Source organism: Sphaerodactylus townsendi, linkage group LG16 (assembly GCF_021028975.2).
Source record: "Sphaerodactylus townsendi isolate TG3544 linkage group LG16, MPM_Stown_v2.3, whole genome shotgun sequence".
NCBI classification, from domain to species: Eukaryota; Metazoa; Chordata; class Lepidosauria; order Squamata; family Sphaerodactylidae; genus Sphaerodactylus; species Sphaerodactylus townsendi.
This window is the reverse complement of record NC_059440.1, coordinates 26,007,307-26,021,193: the sequence shown is the minus strand read 5'-3', so window position 1 is coordinate 26,021,193 and position 13,887 is coordinate 26,007,307. Positions and strand designations below refer to the sequence as shown.

Here is a 13,887-nt window from a genome sequence, read left to right as displayed (position 1 = left end):
TTTTTTAAAAAAACCACCCTTATTTATTTAAAAAAACCCAACATTCTGCAGTTTAAAAGCGGTGGGTGGGGATTACAAAAAGGTTAACAGGCTAAATATAAAAATCTTTTTGAATATAAAATCAACGTGTTTTGTGACGGGAAAATCTGGGCGCTGTAATTTAACCAAAATAGGGTTTTCGCGTCTTTGGCAAAGATCCAGATGTGAGAAAGAAAGAGGTTTTTATTTCTCTGAAAGAAACGGCGGAACAACCAATCGAAGAGCTGCTGCTGGAGGGGAATAGAGGGAAGAGGAAATTGAGGGGTGGGGAATCCCAACTCATTTTAACGACAGAGTTTGTCCTATTTATTTGGGATTTTCTTGCTGAATCCCTCCTGGTACTGGATACATTATATGTCTTACATGGTAGAACGCTCTGCTTAGTGAGCTTGGAGTCCTATGATAGCTGATGCAGTTCCGCAGGGCCTATAAGATAGAGCCTGTTCCACCAGGTGTACAGCTGAGGTTGTTCCATCTGCCAGGCCTCCTCTGCTTCTTCCCCTTCTGTTTTCAAGTACTTATTGCAGTTATATTGTCACCATTGGGTTTTAATGGGGTTCCAAATGTATTAATTATGTCCAGCTGCCATTTTACATATTTACTGGGTCTGTTGGAATCCGCCCTGAGCTGTCACTGAGGCCCTTTCCGCACGTGCAGAATAATACACTTTCAATACACTTTCACGAGCGTTTGCACGTGGATTTTGCTCTTCCGCACAGTAAAATCCAGCTGCAAAGTGCACTGAAAGTGGATTGAAAGTGCATTAGTCTGCATGTGTGGAAGGGGCTTGAAGGGTGGCCTGCCAAAATCAATAAATTTATGGATCTGGTGATTTGTTTGCATGGAATACAAAGTTGGACATTTGTTAAGCTGAGCCAAATGCTCTTGCCTCTCTTGGTCCAGCATGTGACAGCCCAGTCCCCGAGCGAAGCGTTGTGGTAGCAGCCACCAATACAGCAATCTGAGGGAGCAGGAAGAGCTTCTCCCCCTTGCTTGTTGCCATTACTGCTGGGAGGGCAGCAGGAGGCAGCAGGCCACCGTTTTCATGCCCTGTGAGTGAGATCTCCAGAGCCATTCGACTGTTCAGTGACGGAAACAAGATGCCAGACTGGATGTACCCTCGATCCAATCTAGCGGGGCACTTCTTGTGTCATTAAGCCTTAGTGCATGCGTGCCACAAGAGAGTTGGCATGTGCACTAATGTGAGATTAGGGTCAAATCTGATAAAAATGTGATATGTGGAGGGGAAGTTTCAGAGTTACCTGCGTGTGCCTGTAACCCCCATGCTCAGAATGGGTTGACCCAGTAAGGGGTGGAGACTCAAAGCAGCAGAAGGCTGCAGAGCTAGTTTGGAGGAGACAAGGCTACCAGACTCGGACCTTGGTTCTATAAGCCCTTAACACCTTGTTAAGGGTTTCTTTTTGTGGTTGTAATGGGTGAGAGTTCTCCTGGAAACCTTCAGCATGTTGAATCCTGTTCATCAAGCCCTTGGAATCTTCAGGAGCCAACCCACTTGCAAAGAAGAATTGGACTTGGCAATATCAGTAGGCTGTAAAATTAAGGACTTGAAAATGCAACCTGAACAGGACCTTGAAGTGTGATGTTAAATGTTGATGTTTAATGTTATGTGTTAAGAAAGTAAACCATTTTGTTTTTAAAAATTGTTGTTGCAAACTCATTCCAAGTTCTGCCCCACAGAACCCACAGATAGAGGTTACATGCCCCCTTCCTGTGTGCCCCCTTCCTGTTGGCTAACAACGGTTTTGCAGTTGGGAACCTTTAATATTGGGGAAAGAACACAGAGGGAAACGGTTAAGCAACTTCTTCTGCTGCTGGTGTTACCATCAAAACTGCAGATATTGTCTTGGCTTTATCGAGCTGAAAACTGAAAAAGGCAGGAGGCCGAGCGAGGGATCTCATCCTCTGTCACGAGCAACCTGGACCGAAAAGTGGCTTCAAGGTTCTAGATCTCAAGGTTCTAGATCTCGAGGCATGCTCCCACTGACCATATGCTTCCTCCTCAGCTAAACCGTTAGAGTGGAGGGAAGCGACTATCTTGAGAAAGCGACAGGAAGGCACTCCAGCACCAAATGCTGCAAGACAATTTGCATGGGAAAGAAGGCTCTCTCACTCCAAAGCAATGCTTCATTAAATAGAACTAATGGGGATGTGTTTCACGCCCACCAAGACCTTTTTAATCACAATTAGCGGCGCATTTTCTGGCACTCCTCCCGTTTTGTCTGTAATAGAGCCGGCAAGCGCACGGGAAACTTAGCCTGAGGTTTTTGCGTTGTTGTTGGTTGTTTTCTCCTTCTTTAAAAAAAAACTGTGAAAAAATATATATATCGGCAAATGCATTAATCATCCCTTTATAGCTTTGTTGCTGTGGTGGAGAAAAGGCGATTACCAAAGTGTACGGAAGGTCACAGACAGGGGGAACTCTCTCGCAAGCTTGTATGGATATTTTAGTCGAACAAGAGGGGGAAGAGAAATAAATGGAGGATTGCAGCTCGCCTTGGCAAAAGGCTCTCCGGGCTCGGACACAGTTGATTCTTTTGGACAGATATGTTAAGGGTCGGGCCGCCCTCGAACTCCTGAGTTTTCCAAGCAAAAAACTCCCCAGCCGAGGCTCTGCCTTTTTCTCTGGGCAGATGGCTCGCCTGCCACAAAGATTTCCCAACACTGCGCTGTACTTATTTAAACAAAATGTCAGGGCCGAGTAAACCCCAGATGGAAGCTGAACTCCCTCACCCTTGAAAAATCTTAAGGGGGAGTTGAAGGAAGCAATAATAATAGTAATAATAAAATAAAACATTAAGAGAGAGATACAGTGCCAAAACTCTTTGGAGACGCTAGCTATCGTGTCTTGATGATGACGCCTGGTTTAAACCAAGCCCGGAGGCTGTGCTGTGGAGGCCCAGTTTGCTCCCTGTCACCGAACATAGCCGAGGATGTGATAGGCCGAATATGCCTGCTGTTGTCTTGCAGACCTCAAGGAGAAGCGACCGAACAATATTTTCTATGAACATCATTGCTTGTCTCAATTGCTGCCTCAATTGCTGCCTCACTATTTCTGACCCACCCCACATCTAAAATTAGGAGAGACACACGGAGCCAGAGAAAAGTGGTGATCCCCCCCAATGCCCTTTCATCTGGAGAAAGTGGAGCAGTAAGGAAACTGGAAGCTCCCTCTTCCCCCCTTGCAGAGCTCCCCCATAGTGGCTAGTACACAAGCACTGTTTAAGGTGAGTTCCTTTCAAGGTTGGCTCCGGATTAAGGGTAGAAGAAGAGTTGGTTTTTATACCCTGCGTTTATACCTGCCATATTGAACATTAGAAGTACTTTCCTTGTGATTGAATGCCGTCAAGTCACAGCTGACTGATGGGGACCCCGTAGAGTTTTCAAGTCAAGAGACATTCAGAGGTTGCTTGCCACTGCCTGCCTCCCTGCGGACTGAGAGAGTTCTGAGAGAACTGTGCCTGGCCCAAAGTCACCACCCAGCAGGCTTCATGTGGAGCAGTGGAGAAACAACTGGATTCTCCAGATTGCAGCACGCCACTCTTAACGACACCATGCTGGCTCTCTATGTTTTCTTTACCTAATTTGAATTCAGCTGACAGTTTGTGATGGTTATACAGCTTGCCACCATCACACAAAAAAAATATTGGAAGCGATCTATTGGACAGTTGAAAATTCATGAACTGTCTTGGCTATGCTAGTTACGGTGAAATCTGGTGAGTTTAGCTGCGGAATAGAACCCATAGCCATGTTTTGTCCCACTGAGTAAAAACAGAGAGTGCCGTAGACACCCCAACAAGACTCACAAGTCTCTCTCTCCCCACTTCAACGCAACATTGTGTAATTGCTCCGTGCCCTCCGAGCCAACAATCCGCTCCAGCAAGCTAAATGTATTTCTAGACATTCCTCTAAGACAATTTATGCTAGGAGGCTCATCGTTCGAGATTTATAGCCCGTCTTATTGCCAAGACCAGTTACACAAATATTCTCCTCCTTTTTTTTTTTGCTTTACAGAAAGACAGAAGGAGAGAGAAGAAGGGGAAAGGGGAGAACACAGATGCGGCCCCTAAAGCAAAAAATAACAAATGGCGACTTGAGCAGAGTGTGAATGGCTGGGAAATTCCAAGTCCCAAATACAGCCTGCAGAGAAAACTATGATAGCCCAACCTGCAGCTCTGGCAGCCCAAATCAGCAGAAGTCTGTTCAGGGTTTATCCAGTTCAGGAGGTCAGGCTATTTGGTGCCATTGGGTTATTAATTTATTTTTAAAAAACATAGAATCATAGAGTGGGAAGAGACCATCAAGTCCAATCCCCCTGCCATGCAGGAACACACGATCAAAGCACTCCCAACATATGTTCATCAAGCCTTTGCTTAAAAACCTCCAAAGAAGGAGACTCCACCACTCTCTGAGGCAGTGAATTCCACTGTCGAACAGCCCTGACGGTCAGGAAGTTCTTTCTAATGTTTAGGTGGAATCTATCTTTACTGCACCTTGACTCCATGGAATTCAAGGTCTATGAGGCAGCAGAAAACAAGCTTGCTCCGTCTTCGAGATGACATCCTTTCAAATATTTAAACATACCCATCATGTTCCTTTTTAACCTTCACTTCTCCAGGCTAAACATTCCCAGTTCCCTAAGTTTCTCTCCATAGGGCATTTCTATAACCTTTTTTATGCGCTATCAATTTACATCCGACTTATGGTGACCTGGTAGGATTTTCAAGGCAAGAGACCTCTGGGGTTGTTTGCTTGCCTCAGCATCATCACCCTGGTATTCCTTGGAGGTTGCCCATTCAAATACCAGCTAGGGCTGACCCTGCTTAGCTTCTGAGATCTGACAAGAACAGGCTTAGGGCTATCCAGAGATTTAATTCAACACGTGAATGGCAGAATACGTGCATAGGGCCCAAGTTTTAATTCTCGGAGTTAAAGCATCTCGGATTGAAAAGACCTTTTTCATCCTGAGATCCCAGAAGTCCATTGCAAGTCAAATTATTCTGCCCTGAGCATAATGGACCAATGATCTGAGAACATTTAGGCATGTGTAGTCTCCTTTGCATTGAGCGTGCATTCCTTTTGGATTTGATTCTTGGTTAAGAACACATTTTTCCCCTCTTCGGCGATCACCCAACCTTCAGATCAGAAAATCCCCGCAGTTTCTGAAAGTTCTTAAAGTGCAACTTTTTTTCCTCCCATCACAGGGAAAGCAAAGGAGATTGACATGCATTAAGCTTCCTTCAGGTTTTCTCGCTCCTCCCTACCTTCCTCCATCCACATCACAGCAGTTCCTCCCACTCTTTGGGCCACTGTTTCAAAATGATCAGAAGTGATTAAATGATTAAAATGATTTTAAAAAATCTAACCCCCAAAAGGAGGTTGTGAGGAAAGAACAAGGAAGTGGCAGGTGGGCAAAACGGTGGATCAGCTTGGCTAGGGACCCTTCACAGGAGGAGAATCCCAGTGTAAACAAAAAAAAAACCATGGGGAAAGCCCACGGCAAAGCAAATAGCCGTGGGGTAAGGAGTGCATGCATAAACGGCCTCTGTATAAGTCAGCCCCATATGTTTACCTTGCTTCCTTTTGCCAGAAGACAGAACAGTGAAGCTTGGTTAACCACCAGACTGGCCCTCTGTACCATTTCCAAGTACAAAGTCCTGTTGACTTAGTATTTCTGAGAAATGCTCCTTCTCAAAAACCACCCACCAAATCTACCCCAAAGTTGGACGGCGTATGAAAAAAAAAACCTCCTGTGTTTTGCAGTTCTGCTTCCTACTAAACTCTTGTTTCCCAGTCTCGTAAATTCCACACAATTTAAGACATGTAACAAAATAGCCATCTTCAGTGCAGAAGAATGAGAAATATTTTCGCTGATGCGGCAGAAAAGCACAGTGATAGAAACCAAACTTTTAAACACAGATGGATTAAGAGGAACTGGGCAGCCAGTGAAATCACGTCGCTATTGTCAGTGCCTGGAAACGGGCTCGAGCGTTGCGCTTTGTTTGATAAAAACACAAAGACCACAAGGGGAATATTCTTCCTCGGGACGCGGGTATCATTCCACGGGTGCTACGCAAGGCTAAAACAAAACAGACCAGCATTGTTGCTCAGGGTCCATTTGTGAACGGGGCGGTGTCCTTTTTGAACAATAATTTATTCTCTTTCCAAAGCCAAGGGGAACAAAATGACAGCAGAAAGCTACGCTAAAAAAATGTAAGCGGTCTTCAAAGAAAAACTAGATGTGGCTTGTTTAATGTGCAGTCATAGTCCCTTGTCCGCCATTTATGCCCCTGTGAAATAAAGGTAAAGTTTCTCCTTCAGTTGTGTCCGACCCTGGGGTACCACTGCGAGCAGTGATGTCATAGGCAAGCCTCTTTTGAGGGGTAGTTTGCCATTGCTATTCTTTACCCCCTAGTTATGAGCTAGGTACTCATTTACCAACCAAGAAATGGATGGATGGCTGAGTTGACCATGAGCCAGCTGCCAGGATATCTGACCCACAGGGGACTTGAACTCCTGGCCGTGTGAGTGGCAATGCAAGCACTTAACCACTACGCCATGCAGCTCCTCCCTGTCAAATACTACCCACTTATCACTGTATCCACCTCTTTCCTCTAACCCTTTGCCCAAAATTTTAGATTGTAAGTGCTTTGGTTCAAAGACCTGTTTTCTTGCACCATGCACACTGAGGGGGACATATATTGGATTGTTTATTTTTTATTAATTTAAAGCATTCACTAGCTGCCCTTATGGAAATCAAGGTGGCTTACAATGTGCAAAATGCAAAATGTATAAAACCCACAATTTAAAATCGCTAAATACCGATGGCAGCCATTCATGTTGCTAACAGCAGGGTCTGGCTCTCCGCACGCAACTGGATACCCTGTAAAGATTCCCAAGAATCTGCCTTTCAAAAGTAAGGCGCTAGTCCTCATTGTGGAGAAATGTTGGTAAACACGCAGATGTTTCACGCAACATTAGCGATTCCCTGTTCATTGTAGAGCGGATCTGTAGACGTATTGCTTTGCACGTATAGACCTTCTTGGTCAATTAAATTGTATGGTGATGATTTGACTATCCAAGGGCTCCATGTGCTCAGAGCACACATTTATGTATTAGATTTCCACCCCTGCCTTGTGACGTCTACGAGTCAAGGTAGTTTACATAAAATAATAGAATATGATTAAATAGGGGGCAGGGGAGTATACTGTCCTCTCTGAAACACAGTACACATCTGGCTGGTTCTCTCTGTCTCTCTCAGCATGTCCTACCTCACAGGGTCGCTGTGAAACTATCAATGGAAAAATGGGAGATTAGGAAAAACACACACACAGATCAGTACAGCAACAATGCAGGATACAGAGCCGGCAACTGGAACAACTTTTAATCCAGCGCTTTGGGCTTTGTTGCCAGTCTGAAAACACAGAGGAGAGGACGTCCATTTCGGAAAGGAAGAGTCTGTGTGCTGTTTCTCAGAACCCTTTCAGAATCCCATTTGGCAGATAGGTCATCAATAGTGAATTGCGGGGGGGGGGGGGGAAGGAGAGAGACTGGAGCTCGATGCACTTCCATTACTGTGTTATTACCGCCACGCGAAGAGAGCACGGTGCGCCAAAGCCTTCAGGACCTCGTGATTTACCCACCAGGTAAAGTTATTCCTGGGGTGTCCTGAGATCGTGCCAAGGCTTCGCTCACAAAAATAAAGAGCTGTGGCACAAATCAAACTGACCGCAAACTGGGGGCCTGGGTGGGACAGGGAGAATATTTTACACAGAGGTATTATTTTCAAAACAATCGGTCCTTGAGGGAGCTTGCCAGATAACAGAGGAAGAAACTGAAGTCTGTAGACGGCAGGCCTCAGTCCCGCTCAACTGTCTAAAGCATCTCACAGAACAATGCGAAGACTCGGAGCCAGTGTCGGCCAGCTGCGTTGATAATAGAGCTGTCCGGAAACTCAGACTGAGACAAATCGGCACTCTCTCCTGTGGATACTGCTGGTGTATGTGTTGGGTATATATAGCAGAGTAGAATAGAAGAGACAGATTTTCAGATGTATTGTCGAAGGCTTTCACCGCTGGATTCAAACTTTCCCTTCCCACTGGACACAGTGTATAACAGACTTCTCTCTGTGATACACCTCTGAAGATGCCGGCCACAGATGCAGGCAAAACATTAGGAACAAGATCTACCAGGTGGTGAGACTGAAAATGTTTTTGAAACGTTTTTGACGATTTGTGCAGAAAGAGCTAGTTGCAACCGGACAGCACACATTTTAGAAGAAGAGTTTGGATTTATACCACACCTTTCTCTCCTCTAAGGAGACTCAAAGTGGCTTACAAGCTCCTTTCCCCTCCTCTTCCCACAACAGACACCTTGGGAGGCAGGTGGGGCTGAGAGAGTTCCGAGAGAACTGTGACTAGCCCAAGGTCACCCAGCAGTGGAGGAGTGGGGAAACAAATCTGATTCACCAGATAAGCCTCTGCCACTCAGGTGGAGGAGCGGGGAATCAAACCCGGTTCTCTAGAGTAAAGTCCACCTGCTCTTAACCACTGCACCACGCTGGCTCTAAAGGAGGAAGTACATCAGAGAGCAGCCAAGGGTGGATTCAAAGAGTGAAGACCATTCAAGGAAAAGCCAAACTGCCAGTGTTAAACATAAACCCAAATTCCCTCTTAAGATCCTTCCAAATCTAGATTACAGTCCCGCTGTCCCAAGTGGCATTTGCATTTGCTAAAACAGGGGCAGCTCATTTCCCCCTCCTTCAGTATTTTCCCTAACAAAGAAAACAAAGCTGCAATCCACGTTCTGAAACATTACTGGCAAAATACCCTGGAGGTGAGGATCAGACCCAGAGAGGTCACGTTTATTTAATACACTGAGCGTCTTCTGGTAATTTAATAGTGGGGTCAGGTGCTAAATAAGGGCTTCGCTAATAAATATTTATTTTGGTTAGAGGGTTACAAAGCAAAACCCAGCCACACTGAATATGACGGGGGGGGGGGGAAGCCTGTGCCCCCGATGGCCGGGTGGGGAGTCAAAGCCCATCACACTCGCTGCAGCTATCAAAATAAACTCTCCGGCCTCCAAAGATAGATCTATTTTAACTACCGCCTGGCTCCCCTCCTCTGCATGAGCAAGCTGAGTGTTATTAAGATGCAAATCGTGTATTTACCATGTATCAAGTTATACGGGGTGGATTTCGTCTTGCAGTTCACAATAAACTAAAGTGATTAAACTCTGATTCAACTCCCCGGCTCTCGGCACTGAGGCTCCGGTGAATCATTCCAGGAATAACCGGCCTGTAAACTAATACTGGCGTATTTATAAAGAAACTGTTAGCTCATCTGTTACTTCGTGTCCTCTAGGAAACCAAAACAACAATATAGATTGTGGATGTATGTATGCATAAGACGAGGAGGCAGTTTTGTCTCACCGGGATTTGTGATCAAACCTGGAGACGCGACTCTGAGTCCGACCAAAGCCCGCCTCTGTTCCCACGTTTTGCCACGTTGGTTCTGGATTTCCGTTTCAGGCCATATTGTGGCGGCTATTTGGTCCGCCATTGCTCGTGGCTCGGAGAAAGCGGAAGGAGAGAAACGTTGTCGCTGTCTCTTATTGCAAGGACTTTGGGGTCACCTACTCCTTGACGCAGTCCGAAACTAATTCATGGGATGTGGTGGCGGCCCGCTGGCAGGGGTGTACTGCCCAGGGGGACATATGGGATCAAATGTCTCTGGGCTGCGGCCATTTAGTCACGTGGGGGGTGGAAAATCCCCCTCCTCGGGTCCATACACTGACTTCAAGACCTGGTGTAAAAAAAGTTGTTTGGTCATGATGGGGGAGGGCAGCCACCCATACAAGGGGAGGGGGGCTCAAATTTTGCACTGGGCTACATTTTCCCTAAATACGCCTCTGCCTGCTGGTGTCTGCGACTGCAAAGGGTGACTAACTCAACATGAGTGCACAGGAAAACGCCTTGTATGCTTTTAACAGGTCTAGATGTTTGCAGGAACTATCTTTTTTTATCTGATATTAATCGTACACCACTTCATTTATTTATTTATTTATTTATTAAATTTGTAGGCTGCCTCATCCCCGAAGGGCTGGAGGCGGCTCCCAACATGGCTGTTCCCAACAGCAAATAATACAACATAAAATTAAGCCATTGAAACTCAGCAGCAATTAATAAATAAATTAAAACAACCAGATTATGTAAACACATATATACGCATATATACACAGGCGCCCGATCTAAGGCCAAAGAAAGAAAGAAAGAAAGGAAGGAAGGAAGGAAGGAAGGAAGGAAGGAAGGAAGGAAGGAAGGAAGGGCCCAAGGTGGAATTAGGGCCCAACCAGACGGTCCAGGCTGGCAGCTTTGATTTAATGGTCCAGTTTTGATTTAATGGTCCAGGCTGGCAGTTTTGATTTAACTTCAGACGCCTTTGGGTGGGAAAGAGGTCGATTGCTAACCGATTTGATAACAGTGAACCTTTTTAAAGCCCGGTCACTCTTCCTGCTCTCATTCTTCACAGTATCAAGGCAATATGTGTGCTGGCTGGGTCTGAATCGAATGTGTCACAAGCTGGGCACAGAACACCTGTGGTGTTAGCCAGGCAAAGCTCCAGACTTTTGAAGTTCTTCCAGGTCAGGAGGAGCCAACATCAAGCCTTGGGGGTGGGGAATCAGGCCAGGCCCTGAAAAAGTCCACTGTCCTAGGAATGCTCCACGCAGGGCTAAGCCACAAATAAGTGGGTCCCCAGCTCTAGCCACAGCAGTTCCTGATAGGATATGTATGTATGTGGGTGTGTGATATACTCGCTCTGAGCATTTCTATGCCTAATTCATTTTTAACAGTATGTTTTGACTGTTCAGAGGAGAAAAGCTCACCCAAAGAGGCTGGGTAACAAGTGAAGGCCGTTCTGTCTAAAGTGAAAAGAAGATTTTAAAAAATCCCCACCTTTTAAAATTAAATCTATTTCTTCCCTTTAAATGGGATGTCACTGACAGATCTCCCACACCCCGCAAAAATGCTTTTTTAGAGCCGCCAATTTCCATGACAAAAGCCGTCTTGGAATTTTTCCCTCCTTCCCTTTCTCTCTCTCTCTCTCTCTCTCTCTCTCTTTCTTTCTTTTGGGAAATGTTGTTGCTAAAGGATAGAGGGTACCTTTTGGTTTCTCTGTTAACGATAAAAGCCCAAGAGCTCCAGCAAAACCTGCTATCTTCACTTACCATCCTCGTTGCTAAGGGTATTTCTTGCACTATCCGTGGGCGTTGATTCGAATTCTGGCTCCGTGTCTCCTTTGGGGACTTGCAGTTCAAGCTGGGCTAATAGAGATTTACCAGCAGAAGAGGCAGAGACTTGAAGCTCTGGGCTTTCAGACGTGGGTGCCATCAAAGGGTAGCTAATATACTCAAATCCACTGTGGAAGGAAACAGGATTGTCACTCCATTTTGCTCGGCTAGGTTTCAAAATTTCCAGGCAAATAATCAAGATTGCCAAAAACGCCATTGGGCATACAAAGAGGCGCTTCACTCAGCCAGACCCCTGGTCCATCTAGACCACCGCTGTCCCCGGAAGCTAAGATGGAACACTCCACCACCTCCCAAACACATGTGTTATCACTCAACTACAGCCCTCTTCAAGCTCCGAGGACAGTGATAGCAAACCTTCTCAAGACCGAGTGCCCAAATTGCAACCCAAAACCCACTTATTTATCGCAAAGTGCCAACACGGCAATTTAACCAGAATACTGAGGCTTTTGTTGGCTCCGAGGCGTGCGTTACTTAGGAGTAAGCTTGGTGGTAGTCAGTGGCTTTGCTTTGAAGCAACTGTGCAACTCTTCCAACGGGTGAATCATGACCCTAGGAGGGTTTACTCAGAAGCAAGCCCCATTGCCAGCAACCAAGCTTACTCCCAGGTAAAGGATCACGCTTTAGTTCTTCACATGAAAATCAGTGGAGTTTAACAGCACTTAACAGAGTTACCTACACTGCTTCCCCAAAACTAGGTCTTAGTTTTAATGCTAATAATCAAGCCCAGTGGCCCAGGCCAGCCTAGATGTGTGTGTGTGTGTGTGTGTGTGGGCACTCTGTTTGTGTGTGCCCACAGAGAGGGCTCTGAGTGCCACCTCTGGCACCCGTGCCATAGGTTCGCCACCACTGTCCTAGGCTGGCCTTTTTCAGCCCTGTTGGCGATATCACCAATGGCTCACCTTCATCCTGGAGAGAAGTGACTAGTGGGGTGCCACAGGGCTTTGTCCTATGCTGTTCAATATTTTTACCAATGGCGTGGATGATGGAATAGAGGGCATGCTAATCAAATTTGCAGATGACACCAAATTAGGAAGGGTAGCTAATGCCCCAGAGGACAGGGTCAGAATTCAAAATGGCCTGGACAGAGTAGAAAGCTGGGCCAAAACGAACAAAATGAATTTCAACAGAGATAAATGTAAAATACTACACTTAGGCAGAAAAAAAAATGAAATGCAGAGATATAGGATGAGTGACACCTGGCTTGACAACAATACGTGTGAAAGGGATCTGAAAGTCTTAGTAGACCACAAACTGATCATGAGTCAGCAGTGTGATGTGGCAGCAAAGAAAGCCAATGTAATTCTGGGTTGCATTAATAGTATAGTGTTCAGACTGTGGGATGTAACAGTATCACCCTATTCTGCATTGGCGAGACCTCACCTGGAATACTGTGCTCAGTTCTAGGCACCACAATTCAAGAAGGATACTGACAAGCTGGAGCATGTGCAGAGGACAGCGATCAAAATAGTAAAGGGTCTGGATTCCGTGCCCAATGAGGAGCGGCTTGGGGAGCTAGATATGTTTTGTCTGGAGAAGAAAAGGTTAAGGGGTGACATGATAGCCATGTTTAAATCCTTGAAGGGATGTCATGTTGGTGAGGGAGCAGCTTGTTTTCTGCAGCTCCAGAGACTAGGACCAGGAGTAATGGGTTAAAGGTGTTGGAAGTGAAGGACTTTGTTACGCTGTTTCCTGCCTCAACCTACAGAGGGGGTTTTACTAGAGAGCTAGTAGCTAGATAGGGACCTAGGGATTTGACACCTTTACTCTATCATGCTGGTTCTATCCCTTTGATGTTAGACTGATACTCTCAGGGACTTCCTTCCTTCCGGCTTCTTCCTCGACCCCTTCTCACCCACTTCTTCCTACCATGCCTAGAGAGAGGATGGATGCTCCTCGCATCCATCTCCATCCAGCTAGATTAAGATAGCATAGTGACTCTATCTACCTACCTTTCTATCCAGAATGGAGTTCACTAATAAATACTCTTTTTATTAGACTAGAAACTATAACTGACTCCGACTTTCTTTTGTGTAAGCTTGCCGCACATTGGGATTCATCACGAACACGGACGCACACGAGGTAAGGGCTTCTGCTGTGTTCTAGCCACCCGTGCCGCTCTGCTAACTACGATAAAGAGATAATCTCCAACTACCAGGAGCACTTATCCCAACAAAAGGTACAGGAAAAGAGATTCCACCTAGACATTAGGAAGAACTTCCTGACAGTCTGGGCTGTTTGACAGTGACCCCGTACAACTAGATGCAATTCAAAAGGCTTTGCAAGACCTCCCCTTCCCTTCTTTCTGGAATATCCCTATTTGATTGTTTTGTCCCTCTTTATGATAGAGCCCCTTGCTATCTCTGGTGCCCTTCAGTTCTCTTAGTTTTTAACTTTTATTATTGGAATGTTAGTGTATTTTTGCATCCAAATTGTATATTGTGTAATGTTGAAAGCTGCCCTCAGCCGGACTTGTCGGGAAAGGATGGGGGGTGTACATTGAACAAAACGAGCAAATAA

At 45.7% G+C, this 13,887-nt stretch overlaps 1 protein-coding gene across 2 annotated transcripts in view; it reads right to left on the bottom strand.

Moving 5' to 3' along the window:
* MORN1 (MORN repeat containing 1) overlaps positions 1–13,887 on the bottom strand; it is an 87,274-nt gene that overhangs the window by 49,799 nt on the left and 23,588 nt on the right. For both annotated transcript variants that reach the window (XM_048518532.1, XM_048518533.1), the window contains exon 10: positions 11,287–11,477. In XM_048518532.1, the coding sequence (XP_048374489.1) occupies positions 11,287–11,477 (191 nt within the window). The remainder of the gene's footprint in view (positions 1–11,286; positions 11,478–13,887) is intronic.